Source organism: Schistocerca serialis, chromosome 9 (assembly GCF_023864345.2).
Source record: "Schistocerca serialis cubense isolate TAMUIC-IGC-003099 chromosome 9, iqSchSeri2.2, whole genome shotgun sequence".
Lineage (NCBI taxonomy): Eukaryota > Metazoa > Arthropoda > Insecta > Orthoptera > Acrididae > Schistocerca > Schistocerca serialis.
In genome coordinates, this window is record NC_064646.1 from 35,012,874 (window position 1) to 35,030,513 (window position 17,640).

Sequence of the window (17,640 nt, forward strand, 5' to 3'; positions counted from 1 at the left end):
AGGGAGGAGGAGGAGGAGGAGGAGGAGGAGGAGGAGGAGGAGGGGGGGGGGGGGTCTGAAAATTGTACAGTGGTGGAGCAACTGGAGTGGCCTTTCATTAACTGCGCATAAAGATGTGAAAAACGGCACTCTCTAAACATGGAAAAACTAATAATATTCACAATGACTAATTATACTATTTAAAAATCCCTTACTGGTCATATGCTGCTCACTAATATCAACTATACATCACAATCCATCCTGCAATATTTACCACTGACAAAGAGAGATACATGAATTTGAAGGGTGCTGACAATCGCAAAGTTGAACACCACAAATCAACACAAACAACAATTAATCTAAAAATTGTCCAGTATTCCTTTGCACAATGCTTGAACAAACAGTTTAATGAACATATGAATGATCAACCAGATTATTATGGTCAACCCGTTACTACAGAAATAAAAGTGACTGGCATGTGACAACGCAAGAAATGTATTTATCAGATTCTGTGGCGCATAAATACCACTTTTTGGCCAGGTGTGCAACGGATGTCGAAGGACACTGATTTAAATGACCTTGAGAAACAAAAGGATTTGGTCAACAGATTGCTGGGGATTAACAACATGGGAATTGTCAGGTTTGCTAAATGTCCACACACTGACAGCACTGGCATACTTTGAGAGTGATAAAATAATTGTGAACAACTAGTTGATGATGTTTAATTTAATGCCCATGTCCCATGAAGGTAAACTTACAGCAGACATTTATCCCATTTTCGAAGTAGGAAACATCCCAGTGTGTGGCACAACCAACAACTGAATATAATTAATGAGAGCACAAAGAGCATATTATTGTTTTTTTTTTTCTTCTGGAAATGACTCCTCAACAGTGACACAATTTATTTATTTATTCATTCATTCATTCATTCATTCAATCATTTATTTGGTAGGGCATAGTTATGAACCTGCAATAAAGTCTCTTCCATAAAACAAACAAGATTATGGAGCACTTTGTTCAGTGCACATCTAAATTTGAACTCTGCAAGCCACTGTACAGCTTGTCCTGGGAGGAATGTAGTGTAGAAGAATCATTTTACTGCCACTTGCTGTACTTCTACATGTAATGTAATCCACAACCAGAGAGCTAAATTATCAATATCGTGGATAAATTAATGCAGTCAACTGTTATCCACTATGATACATTTTTCAATAAGGTAAGTTCTTCACCTCAGTAATACAGAATCTCAAATATTCACAGTTATTTAATATTTAATGAAAATATGTGAGTTGCTTCTGCAAGACCAGTGGAAACACTTGGCAGTAAATTTAGTTTCACAAAAAGGAAGAGAAGTGAAAAAGAATTTTTGTCTCAGAGATTTTTCAGTCAGTACATTGACTTCTGAGAAACAAAGACCTCAGAACAACTTTTTAGAAGGTAAGGCCAAAGTGTAGCACTAATTAAACTACTTATACGTTATAATGTTTTATGAACCTCTACGTATTATTATTAACATCTTGTATTTGTCACTGACAGACAGAGATAATGTCTCACCTTTATCAGGATGCTGTCTACCCACATAAACTTTCCACCAACGCTTAAACTGCCATCAGCTATTACTTGAGATCTTAAATCAGTGAGCTTGTTGCCAAGATTTTCCAGTATTTGTTGCACAGAATTCTCTGGTACCATTTTTACAGGACTAGAAGAGATGTCTGCGACAATATCTTCCAAAATATTAACTTTCATGAGGAAATCATTCACACTATTTTGTTGTTGTTTATCTGAAAAAAGGGTAGTAGATAAACCAACAGTTATCTTATTACGCTATGTTAAACATAATTTCTTACTCATGAGTATCAATACTAGTTCCACAGGAACCATTCAAATTATACAAACAATAACATCACAAGTTTATAAGTAAAACTATAGTGAAAGACTGCACTGTACCTCAAGATATTGGTATATGACATTAGGGAGATGAGTATGTTGTTTTTCACTGCATGTATGGGAAATGAGAGGTACTTACAAGAACAAAATGTGATAAAATCAGTTTTCATGATACCACGAAACGGCCAATTCAAAATACAATAATGGGAAATATTCATAATGTTATCTGACAGTGGACAATGGACATCTTCAGTGTACTGTCCTCATAATCTTGGGTAGAACAAAGACAGGCAGGAAATCAGTCCAATCATTCATATTAAAAAATCTTAATTTAGTGATGCCTAAACCCACACAGCCAGTTGTGGCTTCCTCTTCCCTTCCTCCTCCCGTTTGTGAGTCAATTGTACTAAGCATTGGTCCACGTCACTTGTCTAGCGTTTTTTTAGGAGTAGGCTGCATATAAAGCATTTAACATTAGACTAAGACAGAAAATAGTTTCAGATCAAACTTAACCTGGGAATCTGCGTTCTATAAATGTTAATCCCAGATTATATCACTGTGAAACCAGATCATAAGGACTTGCGAAAATTCATGGTTCAAAGTCACATTCAGCTGTAATCGTCAGTTTCTAGTGTAGTGGCATTACGGAACATTACTTTTGGTTTTACCAAATATAAATTAAAATAATTAAAAAGTTGTTATTAAAACAAAAATGATAAGCAAATATGTGACTACGCCACTCCCATGCAGATGATGCTAGAAATACTTTGTTTTGATCTGGGAGGTTACGTTAAGGAACTTACTGGCTACCGTGTGTACACACAGATCAATCTCATAACAGTTCCTGTGGGATAACTCGTAATTTATGTGATTAATTCAAAGGCATTTTAGAGAGACTTAGCAGCAGAATAAGAAAGAACAAAAATTCAAAATATCTGCAATGAACAATTAAGTATGGGAATTATGACAGCAGCCAATAACCATTCACCCAGCTCTTATATTTGTTCTCTCTCCAAGCTTGAGTAGCAGTGACTATGCAGTTTGTATTAAATATTCAAGTACTGGACACATCCTTAAAACTGCTATGACTATTCCAAGTGCACTAGTAAATAAAACATTTAAGAAAGCATGTTGAAATACACTAACAGTATGACACTGTTTAACGTATTTCGATGGCTCAGAGGTTGCATTGTGGACTGCAGTGCATAACATGTCATATTCTAACACACTCAATTGTCACAACCCCCCCCCCCCCCTTCCACTCTCTTTGTTATTTTCTCTATTGAATTGGTCATAAAGATCATCACAACATTATCATGCCATTCCATTCCATACCATCGAAACCACACTATATTCTCCATTTTCCATGTGTTCTGGAGCACTGTTGAGCAAAATTCTGTGTGCAACAACCCTATGCATTGAAAGTCTCTCCGGGTTTGCTGCCAGATCCTAAAATCAACTTTACTTGATACTTTAGCAATCCAACTGGCCACCATCTTCAGGAGAATGCTGCTTCGCTGGTGAGTCCTGCTCCGAACTGATGACAGGCTGCAAATCGACGTCCTATATAGGCCACCGTTCAGTACACGGCGCATGCACCGACCATCACAATTGCTGTCTCCAAGACTGGGAGGTGGTGCCGCACTTAGTAGAACACTGGCAGCAACAATATCACACACTCGGGGCCGCACCAAATAATGTTCAATTTTGATGCGGGATAGTACAGGATTCCACGTCCTGCTAAGAGGAAACCAACTGTCTCTGTTAATTAATCTGCCAACCTAACTTCCATCACCTCTTTGTAGACACTGTTCCACAAACTGGAAATGTTGGCAACTACCAAAGTTTCATCAAATTTCATACCTTGTCCCTCATTTAAGCAGTGTTCTGCTACTGCTGATTTTCCCGGCTGTTGTAGCCTCGTATGACAGTGATGTTCCACACACCCGTCATGAACTGTGCGAATCAAACGGCCAATGTAAGCCTTCCCACATTGACATAGAACTTTATACACACCGGGTTTCCTAAGCCCTAAATCATCTTTCAAAAGGCTGAGTAGTGCCCTAATCTTCGGTAGATGGAACACACTTTTAATGTTAAAATTCCTTAAAATTTGTCCAATCTTAAATGATATGCCTCCAGCATAAGGAAGAGAGGCCACTCATCTATGTTCCTCTTCATGCACCTCCAGTGATGGTTCAAACTCCATAGCCTGACGAATCTGCTTCTCAGGGTATCCATTTTCCTTAAAAACAGGCATCAAATGCACATGTTCGTGGGTTAAGCTGTCTGCGTCGGAAATGACATACGCTCTGTGTACCAAAAGTTCTCAGCGGGACTCATCAGCAAAACAGCATTCTCCTGAAGATGGTGACCAGTTAGATCACTGAAATATCCAGTCAAGTTGATTTTAGGATCCAGCAGCAAACCCAAAGAGACTTTCATGACTTATTACGCCGGGAAAACCTATAAAGTCAAACCCTATGCAATATGAACTATATTGTTTCCTTTCATCAATTTGACAGATATCCGAGTATACAGATGTGTCCGCATTTTCAAACTCCTCCAGTCATGATCTGACCATCCTGTATGTAAACTGAGAGACAGTAAAACTAGCAAAACCACAGATCACATTTATTAACTTCGTAGAAAGCACAAATTTTTCACTTGCATGAGGAGAGTGATAAATACGGCCTGATAACAGCTTTTTTTAAAATCTTTAGAGCAACAGGCACAATTAACACTAAGTGTAGATATAAAATTTCTTAATGTGGTTAGGGGATATGTAGAGAGTGACATAAAAACGTGATGAATATATTAATTAAGAAAACCATTTGAAAACAACTGCTAAGGATTGCTTTATGGTCTCCCCTGACGTACAGAATCTTTACATAAGTGTCATACAAAATCTTCCAAAGTTGATATGAAATATTATTTATTAAATGTTGTTGTGGCAAGGAAGGGGGGGGGGGGGGGATTCAAGGCTACTTTCGTTGTTTGAAATTTGTCAGAATGATCCTCCTGTATTTTATTACTCAACAAGTCAAATGTTGTGATGTTGTGATACAGATTGTTTAGTAAGGGTTAAGATAGTAAATGTCCAATTTAAAGTAAAATGAAAATAAATGTATTTGTTAAGCAAATGTAAAATATGAAGAACAAACAGGTATCTGGTGAGGGTAACTAAGTGAAAACACGTTGTTGTTGTTGTTGTCGTTGTTGTACCCTCCACACTTCCCTCCAATACCAAATTCGTGATCCCTTAATGCCTCGGAACTTATCCTACCAACCGCTACCTCTTCTTCTAGCCAATTTGTACCACAAATTCCTCTTCTCCCCAATTCTATTCAGTACCTCCTGGTTACTTACATGATTACCCATCTAATCTTCAGAATTCTTCTGTAGCACCACATTTCAAAAGCTTCATTCTCTTACTGTCAAAACTGTTTATTGTCCATGTTTCACTTTCATACATGGCTACCTCCATGCAAATACTGTCAGAAAAAATTTCCTCACACTTAAATATATGCTCACTGTTAACAGATTTCTCTTCTTCAGAAACACTTTCCTTGCCTTCGCCACTCTACATTTTATATCCTCTCTATTTCAACCATTATCAGTTACTTTGCTACCCAAATAGCAAAACTCACCTACTACTTTAAGTGTCTCATTTCCTAATCTAATTCCCTCACCATCACCCACCTTAATTCGACTACATTCCATTAGCCTCGTTTTGCTTTTGTTGATATTCATCTTATATTCTCCTTTCAAGACACTGTCCATTCCGTTCAACTGCCCTTCCAAGTCCTTTGCTTTCTCTGACAGAATTACAATGTCATCAGCAAACCTCAAGGTTTTTATTTCTTCTGCCTGGATTTTAAATCCTACTCCATTTTTGTTCTTTTGTTTCCTTTACTGCTTGTTCAATGTACAGACTGAATAACATCATGGATAGGCAACAACACTGTCTCACTACCTTCTCAACCCCTGTTTCCCTTCTGTGCCCTTGACTCTTACAACTGCCATCTGGTTTCTGTTCAAACTGTAAATAGCCTTTCGTTCCCTGTATTTTACCCCTGCCATATTCAGCATTTGAAAGAGAGAACTCCAGTCAACATTGTCAAAAGTGAAGACGAACATAGCAAATAATCATTGAAGTTTTTCTGTGTCATTGATGACTCTCAGTAAACTGACAACATAAATAAAAGCATTTAATATGGAGTCAGTGCAGTAGAATAGTTTTTGAGAGTGAGGCATTACTATACTATCTCAATATGGTTTAGAGCTATTATTTTGTGCATGTAGAGGTACACTACTGTATGAGGGCTGTTCAAAAAGTAACATGACTTTTCAAATTGCACAGGCAACATACATTCGATTATCAATTTTTTTTGTTATGTTGGTACACATGCCCCAAACATATGTTCTCAATTTCAAGTGAACAGCATACTTCTACTGTTTGTGACAGATAGAAAGGTTAGATGTGTTTTAGAGTGCTCAGCAATTTTCTATCATTATGAAAAATGGAACAAAGAATTTGCATCAAATTTTGTGTGAAAAATGGAATCAAATGCTCTAAAACACTTGAAATGTTGACAGTGGCATACAGTGAGTCTGCTCTAAGTAAAAAAAAAAAAAAGTCTACAAGTAGTAAAACCTCTCCCAAGACAACCAAGAAGATGCCAATGACGAACCTCGCTCTGGATGCACCAACCCATCAACAACAGATTACAAATGTCAAAGCTGTGAAGAAAATTGTTTTCGAAAATTGTCGAATTACCATATGAGAAGTTGCTGAGGATGACAGCATATTGGCCGGTTCATGTCGTGCAATTTTTTCTGATGTTTTGGGCATGAGACGTGTGTCGGCTAAGTTTGTTCCAAAAGTTCTCAATTTTGATCAGAAGAACCATGGTGTGAGTATCGATCAGGAGCTCATGAATGACATCACTGATGATCCTGATTTGTTCAAAAGGGTCATAACTGGGGACAAAACATGGGTTTATGGTTATGACATAGAAACCAAAGCCCAGTCATCCCAATGGAAGAATCCCAGAGGGCCAAAACCGAAAAAAGCATGCCAAGTTCGAACAAATGTCAAAGTTTTGCTCACTCCCCCCCTCAATTACCGTGGCATAGTACATCATGAATTTTCGCCTCAAGGTCGTATGGTTAATAAGGAGTATTACCTTGACATTATGCGCTGTTTACGAGAAGCAATATGCAAAACTGTCCGGAATTGTGGAAAAACAATTCATGGCTTTTGCATCACGACAATGCACCTGCTCAATCATCGTTGCTTGTGAGAGATGTTTTGGCCAAAAACAACATGACCATCATGCCACAGGCACCGTATTCACCGGATTTGGCCCCTGGCGACTTTTCCCTGTTCCCAAAACTGAAGAGACCTATCAAGGGAGGAAATAAAAACTGCATCACTGGAAGTACTCAAGGGTGTAGCAAAAAGTGCTTATGAGAAGTGCTTCGAGGATTGGAAGAATCGTTGGCACATGTGTACTGTACCTGAGGGGGATTGCTTTTAAGGGGACGACATGAATACTGATGATTTACCAGAAAAATATAAAGTCACCTTGCTTTTTGAACACACCTCGTATTAGTGTACACTACATGAGTGAAGACAAACATTTTGTTTGAAATGTTTGGGGTTTGCAAGAACTTCAACAGTCCCCCCCTCCCGAAATGACTTTTGATTTCTTCTTTTGACCATATTTAAGCTTTCAACAAATGACTTTTGATTTCTTCTTTTGACCATATTTAAGCTTTCAAGAAATGACTCTTCTATTGAAAAGAGTAACATTTTTCCACCAGTGAATTGACTGCATCTCTGATTTAAGGTGTTTCTGGGCTTTATTTACCTTTTCCCACCCAATTCAATGATAACAAAATCCGCAGAAAGATAAGTTCGACTCTTCGTGGGCATTTATAGTTGTGCGATCCATGCTTGATAATGCCACAGATAGAACTGACAAGGCACTTAGCACAGACATAGAACTGAAAGTAACTCTATTTTAAGGTTAGAGAAGGAATTTCGGCATGGCAGATTTTGTTTACCAGTCGCTAAGGTGCAGACACTATATTCATATAGTGGCAGATAACCACGAATGCAAAAACAAACAAGAATTTTGACTGCCCTCTCACAGGGCAGGGATCACTAATCTTCTGTGGCGTTGGACGGGTCTTACTGGAAATACGTGATGGACCAGGACTAGTCGCATCACACATTCCAAAATAAGAAAAGAATACAATGAGCAATGCACACTACAAAACATTTGGGAAGAGCTAGTGGACAACTCCTTGTTGAGATTTGCAGAGTACTGTTAACGACACAGTTCGGGCCTGACCTCTAGCTGTACTTGACACAACCACTGGTTGAAACATCCACTACCTAACTTGCCACGTTAAAGTGTCTGCATTATAACAACTTTTGAACTTAATCTAATAGACAATCATACCCGTTTCTTTGCTATAAAATGCTAAGTCACACAGTTGAGTACTACGTTGCATTACGGGTCATGTATCTTAAACAAACCATTCAACCGACCACAACTGCTATGGCACCAGGCCATCAAGTGCACTGACACATCATTGAGTTTATGCACTTTTTATTTTGCAAACACTTTCTTACGCTTGCTATCTTTCCAAATTTGGCTTCAGCAGATGAGATACAATATCACTAACTGAAAATTGGTTGAATTTTCAATATTTATGTACAGAAAATAAAGCTATTTCAAACCATCTCGGATAAAAAAGTATATATGAAAGCAATTCACTATAAAATAGAGTCTATCAGGTAATTTTGTGTTTTTGCATTTTGAGACAGCATTAATTTCTCATTTATTGCCAAATGGGAAATTTTCCAGTCCTTTGTGATTAGTAATAAAGAAGAAAATTAACAGACAAGTTAATTTAAGCTTTACAGTTTCCTTAAATCATGGGGAAATAATACCATTCGAGAATTTCTGGCATTTGTGGTATACAAAAGGATATGTTTCAAGGTGTAGGCAGATTGTACAGTTGAGTGGCAGTGCTGCAAATATACCAGTAAAACAAAGCATATTTACAAAAAGAACTTACCAGTAGCATTTTGGCAGAAAGCATGCCATTCCTGCAGAATTGATAATCCATGCCACTCATTTTGCAGCAGCAATGAACGTACAAAAGCATAGACTATCCACTCAACTTCTCTTGAAATATCTGACAGTCTTCGCCAGTGGTCAACCTGCACTCATTTTTAGAGGGGAAAAAAGTTGCATGAAATCATTATATAAAATATTTAAATGAATATAATTCTTAACATCAAATTTCGTAACTTCAGTAGCAGAAAAAGTATCACAGGCTTGATATAACAATTTGTGGTAAGTAAATAACGTAATAACTGTATAACTATTATGTGCACAGAAGGAGAAGCTATGGATACAGAGAAGGGTAATATATGACAGATAAGAAAGATGAACTTTTTTTTTTTTTTTTTTAATTACATGAATTCATTCTCCAAGAGCAAAAGCAGGATAGGTGCTGTTTTTGAGAAATGTAAGCACGGGTGAAATAAGCAAAATTTTGCATGGCACTCTAGACATGGTAGGGCAGAATGTAATAAATATGATGCTGTAAGTATGTGACTAATGGTCATCTACTCAAATATTTTGGTGTATGGTCATCTACTCAAATATTTTGGTGCAAATGTGTCTTTATTACACTAGAATCTCGCTAATCCGGCCCTCAGTAGCCCGACCTCTCAGTAATACGGCACACATCCAAAAGCACATGCACAATGAATTATCATGTGCAACAATGCTTTGTTAAACAATGCTTTATATACTGTATTTGAAATTGTAGCTTTCTTTACAGTTCGGAGTAATGTCTTCTTAAAGGAAACACTTTACTGTGGACCTTAAGCAGAAACTCGAAATTGTAGGTAAGTTAAATTGAAGTTCTTTGAAGAAAGCCTTTGCTGCTGAGTTCAAGTTTGACGAGCAACTATTTATGACATTAAAAAGAAAGATGATGTTATTCGACAGTATTCAACACAAATGGATAGCGAGTTGGGAAAAAGGAAGCTTACGCGAAAGAGTAAGAATGAAGAACTTGAGGTAGCTGTTTATAGATGGTTCATACAACAATGCACTGAAGGAATTCCAATCAGTGGCCCGATTATAAAGGAAAAAGCAGCTGCATTTAACAAACAACTTGGCGGTAGTAACTTGTTTGCAGCGAGCAAAGGTTGGATATCAAACTGGAAAAAACGACACGGCATTCGGCAGCTGACAGTCACCGGGGAAAGTCTCTTAGCGAACGATAAGGATGCTGATGAGTTTGTAAGCAAGATACAGAAGACAATAGAAGAAGAAGATTTAACTGCTGATGCCTCGTATAACGCTGCTGAAACAGGACTCTTTTACAAGGTGCTTCCTTCAAAAACATTAGCTGCCAAGAACGAGAAGGAAGCTCGTGGTTACAAGCAACAGAAACAGCACACAACATTAGTGGTGTGTTGTCATGCAAATGGGAGTCATAAACTACCAGATGAAAAATAAAAAAAAATAAAATAAAAAAAACTGTGGTGCTTTAGAGGTACCCAAAACACTCAAAAGAATGCAGCACTTGTCACAAATGCTGATAGCTTTACGAAGAATCAGCATTTACCAGTACTGGCATTCAATTCACTTGTCTACATCTACATCTACATCCATACTCCGCAAACCACCTGACGGTGTGTGGCGGAGGGTACTTTGAGTACCTCTATCGGTTCTCCCTTCTATTCCAGTCTCGTATTGTTTGTGGAGAGAGATCGTCGGTATGCCTCTGTGTGGGCTCCAATCTCTCTAATTTTATCCTCACGGTCTCTTTGTGAGACATACGTAGGAGGGAGCAATACACTGCTTGACTCCTAAAGGGATGTTCTCGAAACTTCAACAAAAGCTCGTACCGAGCTACTGAGCGTCTCTCCTGCAGAGTCTTCCACTGGAGTAACGCTTTTGCGATTACTAAATGATACTGTAACGAACCGTACTGCTATCCGCTGGATCTTCTCTATCTCTTCTATCAAATCCTATCTGGTACGGATCCCACACTGGTGAGCATCATTCAAGCAGTGGGCGAACAAGTGCACTGTAACCTACTTCCTTTGTTTTCGGATTACATTTCCCTAGGATTCTTCCAATGAATCTCAGTCTGGCGTCTGCTTTACCAATGATCAATTTTATATGATCATTCCATTTTAAATCACTCCTAATGCCTACTCCCAGATATTTTATGGAATTAACTGCTTCCAGTTGCTGACCTGCTATATTTTAGCTAAATGATAAAGGATCTTTCTTTCTATGTATTCGCAGCACATTACACTTGTCTACATTGAGATTCAATTGCCATTCCCTGCACCATGCGTCAATTCGTTGCAGATCCTCCTGCATTTCAGTACAGTTTTACATTATTACAACCTCTCGATACACCACAGCATCATCCGCAAAAAGCCTCAGTGAACTTCCGATGTTATCCACTAGGTCATTATGTATATTGTGAATAGCAACGGTCCTACGACACTCCCCTGCGGCACACCTGAAATTACTCTTACTTCGGAAGACTTCTCTCCATTGAGAATGACATGCTGCGTCCTGTTATCTAGGAACTCCTCAATCCAATCACCCAATTGGTCTGATAGTCCATATGCTCTTACTTTGTTCATTAAACGACTGTGGGGAACTGTATCGAACGCCTTGCGGAAGTCAAGAAACACGGCATCTACCTGTGAACCCGTGTCTATGGCCCTCTGAGTCTCGTGGACGAATAGTGCGAGCTGGGTTTCACACGACCTTCTTTTTCGAAACCCATGCTGATTCCTACAGAGTAGATTTCTAGTCTCCAGAAAAGTCATTATATTCAAACATAATACGTGTTCCAAAATTCTACAACTGATCGATGTTAGAGATATAGGTCTATAGTTCTGCACATCTGTTCGACGTCCCTTCTTGAAAACGGGGATGACCTGTGTGTGTCTATTTTTTCATAGATGATGCACTCACCAGAATGCTAAATTATATTGTTGCACTACATGATAGACAGCAAATCTGTTACAAGAATATAACAACGATATACTTTTTCCAATCTAATGACAAACTGTTGTACTTTTGGACTACGAGTGAACTTTTAGTGAATATCCATCTTACCTGCTCGAATCCTCCCAAAATTTCCATTGTGTCCATAGCAGAATTGAATGAAAGTACGCGCAGCTCACGTCCTGCCAGTTGTGCTGCTAGTTTGACAAGCATAGTCTTCCCAGAGCCGGAAGGTCCAACCTGAAACAATTGAGGAAGAGCAGAAGAACTTAATAATAGCAAAGGCTCCATGCCAGCCTGAAGACTGGATATGCAATAACAGCGTAGCTGACACCATTTGGAGTAATATGTCATCTCTCACTTTGCTGAAGAACTCAGGCAGCAAATAGAAAATAGTGAAAGGATTATTCTACAGGAGCTGTCAAATATGCAATTTTTTTTTTTTTTTAATATGATTTTAGGACGCAAAACTGCTACGGTCATAAGCGCCCATCTGTGGCTTAGTGAAGGATAAAAAACCAAATTGTACAGCAGCAGCAGCAATGGGAGTGAAACTCAAGGAGGACGCAAACCAAAAACGCAAGGAAATCTTAGAAAACTGCTATTGAAGGGGGGTTGTTTTCCCCGAAAAAGAGCTTCAGATGACCAATGTTTTCTCACTGATACTGATAAACTCAAGGACGCGATCGGCTGAGCCCATGTCATCTGCTAAAAGGGAAGATATATCAGGTGACAGCTGTAAACGGGCAAGTAGCTGATTAAAACAGGGGCACCGTACACTGTTGAGAGCAGTGGGGACAAAGAGGGGGAGGATCGCCACTTAAAAGATATCGATGTCTAAAAAGACAGTGCCCTGTCAGGAGTCTAGTTAAAATTATCTCCTCCCGACGAGTAGACTGGGAGGAAGATGCCCAAGCACAGGGAAGAGGTTTCACGTCCCATAATTTATTATCGGGAAGTGCAGACCAATGTGTGTGGCATAAAAGACCAACACCATGACATAAAACACTGTAGATTGGCAAAGGGAACCGTGTGAATGCGGGCCAAGGAAGAGAGACAGCAGCCTTTGTCGTTATATCAGCTGCCTCATTTCTATGGATACCAACATGCCCTGTGATCCAGTGGAGCATGTGGAGGCAGTCTTGAATCCAGTGGACCAGAAGTTGGACGGGATAAAGAGCTTGGAGGTTCAGAAGAGAGCTGAGCGAGAGCATATAATATACTGTATCCACTTACGGTGACAGATGTATTTGGCAGCCTGGAGAACAGCGTAAAGCTCCGCAGTCAAAACCGAACAATGGTCGAGAAGCCAAAATCTAAAAGGGTGTCACCAACAATATAGCCACTCCCAACACCAAATGTGGTCTTTGAGTCCTCAGTGTAAATAAATGTGGCATCCTCCATTTGTACGCACAGAGCAGCAATTGCCTGACAATAAACTATAGGTGGGGCACTATCCTTGGGAAGCTAGCAAAGGTCATGGAGAAGGCAGGTCTGAGGGCGAAGCCAAGGTGGCGCCGTAACGCCATTTGTCAAGAAAGTTTTAGGAAATTGGAAGGAAAGGAAATGTAGCAGTTGATGGAAGTAGACTCCCAGTGGTAGTAGAGAGGATGGGCGGCCTGCATACCCTAAATCCAAGGAGGCGTCGAAAGAAAGGGCATCAATCGGATGAGCAAGCTTGGAAGACAGATGACGAGTTTAACGATTGAGAAGGACAGATCACGGATTGGACAGCGGTTGGTGTAAAAAGCTCCAGATGCTAAACACAATCCATGGCGGTGGACAGAGTCGAGACGCCGAAGAAGACAGCCGTGCAGATGAGTAAACTATGCTTCCATAGTCCAATTTCGAGCACACTAAGGCACAATATAGGTGGAGGGGGACCACTTGGTCTGCTTCCCAGGAAGTACCACTGAGAACACGGAGGGTGTTGAGGAATCACAGACAGCGAGCCAAAAGATGTGAAACATGGGAAGACCAGCACAGTTTACTGTCAAACATACGTGCCAAGAATTTGGCAACGTCCGTGAGCGGAAGATCGACAGGGCCTAGAAGTAGGGAAGGCGGATAAAACTCTGTATGACGCCAAAAATTTACACTGGTAGTCTTACTGGGAGAAAACCAGAAGCTGGTTTTGATGCTCCATGAGTGGAGGTGATCGATACATCCTTTAAGTCGTCATTCAAGAAGGCTGGTCCACTGAGAGGTGTAGTAGATTGTAAAATCGTCAACAAAGAGGGAGCCGAGACATCGGGAGCTCTGGGGCACCCCGTTTTCCTGGGAGAACATACGGGAGTGAGAGTAGTGTTCACCCGCACCTTAAATGTGCGCTCTGTCATAAATTCGCAAATGAAAAATGGTAGCCAACCTAGAAAGCCCCAATACAACAGTGTGCGGAGGATGCCTGTCCTCCAACAGGTATCATATGCCCTCTCCAGTTCAAGAAATATAGCTACCGTTTGGCGTTCCCAGAGAAAATTATTCATGATATAAGTGGCGAGAGCAACAAGATGGTCAACAGCGGAACGATGCTTTTGGAAACCACACTGGGGGGTTTCGGGACTCCTGCCACCAGCCTAAATGTCAATTTACCATACACTCCAAAACCTTACGTACACTACTCGTGAGAGATATGAGGCAGTAGCTGGATGGGAGATGTTTGTCCTTTCCAGGTTTCAGAACAGGAATGACGGTAGCTTCCCGCCATCTTCTGGGAAAGGTACTGTCGGTCGAAATTCGATTATACAGGCAAAGGGGGTAATGCAGACTACAGTATGATAAATGCAGAAACATCTGGATGTGGATGCCAACCAGTCCTGTGGTGGAAGAGCAAGAGGAAGGGTGTGTGTGTTGGAGTTACCACATAGCAAAAATGGTATTATAGCTTTCACAATTTTCAGAGGAGAAAGCAAGAGGTCGCACTTCTGCTGCTTGTTTCTTCAGGAGAAAGACTGGTGGCTAATTTAAAGAGCTCGAAATCCCAGCCAAGTGTTGACCCAATGAGTTAGAAATTGCAACTGGGTCCACTAAGGTATCCTGCACGACAATTAGCCCAGAGATCAGGGAGAAATTAGATGTGCCAGATAACTGTCGAATTCAACTCCAAACTACAGATGAGGAATTGAATATGTTAAAGGAGCTGGTAAAGAAGTACCAGCTTGCCTTCCTACTATCGCAGATGATGCGACGGCATCATGCAAATAACTGCTTATAGTGGATACAGTTGGCCAACGTAGGATGGTGGTGGAAAACACGAAGAGCACATCTCCACTTGCGTATTGCATTACGGCACACCTCTTTCCATCAAGGAACTAGGGGGTGTCGGGGCAAAGGGGAGGTAAGAGGTATGGAACAATCCCTGGCTGTAAGAATAGCTTCCATAACATGAGGGACCTGATCACCGATGCTAGGAAATTATCGGTCATCAAATGTTGCTAGAGAGGAGAAAAGAGTCCAATCAGCTTGGGAAAACTTGGAACATGACTGGCTGGTAGGATTAAACCACTGACACCAATAGCCAACCATAGGATTGGGGATGTAAGGGCAAACTGAAATGATCTCATATCGCGCTTTAATGTTCGACAGAAAATGAACCCTGTCAAATGTCAAGAAGAGAGTGCAGGTCGGTAGCAACCCTTTTCATGACTCGATGTATGGCCATTTTGCCCTGGTCAGATAGGCAATTTTGAATGCCCTCATTGGATAATATATTGCGTGATCTTGTATAAACCATCTCGAGCAATGAATTTAAAGTACGGTGTGCTTCCACCTGGACAGGGAGTGTGTGTAGCAGTAAAGTTCGAAGCTATTTATGTGCCTGGAGGGCACCGTCTGTTTCTACCAACAAGGTGCCATTTCGTAACCAGGAACAAGACTTTACATGACCTGCAACTGCATTGACACCTTTCTGTATAATGAAAGGGTTGACTGTGGAGAAGTCTTGACCTTCATCAGATCGAAAAACAACTAGTAGCTTTGCCACTGATGGAAGAATGTTCTGTGGCTGAGACTCACCTAGCTTTCTCTTGTGGGCAGAATTTGTAGAAGTAAAGGAAACCATTGTGAAAGTATCCCCCATGATTATCGACTTCTCTGATGGCGCGCTCTTTCCTAGTGAGGAGCCCCTCTCTGAGGGCACTCCTGCCTTAGGTGATTGTCCACACCTCCCGAGAAAGAGACGGAGCGACCAGTCGGCACATTTGGAAGGTACCAGCTCGGGTAATCACCCATCCCTGGGCCTGGCCTTTACCAGGAGGTACATATGTGTCCTACTTGTCAAGCCGGGGCGGGGAATTATGCATTACCCCATCACCAGCTACACCTGGGAATGTGTGGGTCGGCCTTCAGGCATGCACAGGGAGGAAAGAAAGAGAAAGGGAGGAACAAAGAAAAGGAAAGAAGAGAAGTGGTCTCAAATGCCGCAGCAAAGAAGAAGGTAAAGAAGACTCAAGGAAAAAAAAGAGGACAAAGTGAGGACACAGACTTTCCAGTATAGAGAAAAAAGAAGAGAAACCATGCCTTACAGTCAGAAGCACCTGTTTCCGGATGTAGGCACAAAACATACTCCCAAAGAGAGGGTGAGGGGGAGGGGAGGGGAAGGGAAGGGGCAGGGGGAGAGATTGGGGACAGGGAGGAATGTGGAAAGGGAAGGTGTGCAGCCCGGAAAGGAAAGAGAGCCACACCAGCTCAGGGTCCTGTGCTTGCCACGCACGTATCCACAACAGAGTTGTGGACACCCTGGGGGGGGGGGGGGGGGGGGGGCAAATATGTCTTAATTCTTTTAAACATATAATGGAGTGACTGACTCAGTGCAGTGTTGTTGTCTATGGGAGGTTGTGAGGTGGCATTACTGAGTAGTACTGGGATGAACTATAATAACGATTATTTTCCGATAGAGCTGTGCAGTATTTGAAAACTGTATTTTTGTTAATGTGCATATGTGACCTAATTCATAAAAATAGTTGCATCCATAATAAATTTGTGAGTATGGAAGAAATGCAGGGTGTAAACGCAAACAAGTAAAAAAAAAAATAAATAAATAAATAAAAAATAAAAATAAAAAACTCACACGGGTTTTTCCTAGATTTCCCAGATAAAAGTAAAATTTTTCTCAGATGAAAATACGCGTTTTCCTTGGTGGAAATACATCATTTCCCAAGTGAAAGTACATTTTTCCACATTAAGTGGCAATATACTTTCCCTTGGAGTTGCACAACTTATCACTCATTTGAACGGTGAAGGTTTTATTCACAGGAATTTTAAGTGTTTAGGAAAGATCTTTATGTATGGCAACATTTACACTGTGTATTTCCATATTGTGATGGGGGACTGAAATTAAATAGTAGGAAAGAGAAGAGAATTTAAGAATCATAAAAGAAGGCTGTATATGTGGAATAGACCTGGACACACGAAGGTTTCAAATTGATTGTATAATGGTTAGACAGAGACGTAGGAACCAGATTTTACATTATAAGACATTTCCAGGGGCAGATGTGGAATCTGACTACAATTTACTCATTATGAACTGTAGATTGAAACTGAAGAAACTGTGAAAAGGTAGGAATTTAAGGAGATGGGACCTGGAAAGACTGAAAGAACTAGAGGTTGTAGATTCAGGGGGAGCATTAGGGAACGACTGACAAGACCAGGAGCAAGGAATACAACAGCAGAAGAAGAATGGGTAGCTTTGAAAGATGAA

General features: G+C 40.4%; 1 protein-coding gene across 1 annotated transcript in view; it reads right to left on the bottom strand.

The window, feature by feature from the left end:
• Positions 1-17,640, bottom strand: part of LOC126418802 (midasin-like) — a 298,364-nt gene that overhangs the window by 47,417 nt on the left and 233,307 nt on the right. Inside the window, exons 35-37 of the mRNA XM_050085737.1 lie at positions 12,054-12,182; positions 8,965-9,109; positions 1,534-1,763 (exon numbers count right to left, since the gene is read on the bottom strand). Of these exons, the coding sequence (XP_049941694.1) occupies positions 1,534-1,763; positions 8,965-9,109; positions 12,054-12,182 (504 nt within the window). The remainder of the gene's footprint in view (positions 1-1,533; positions 1,764-8,964; positions 9,110-12,053; positions 12,183-17,640) is intronic.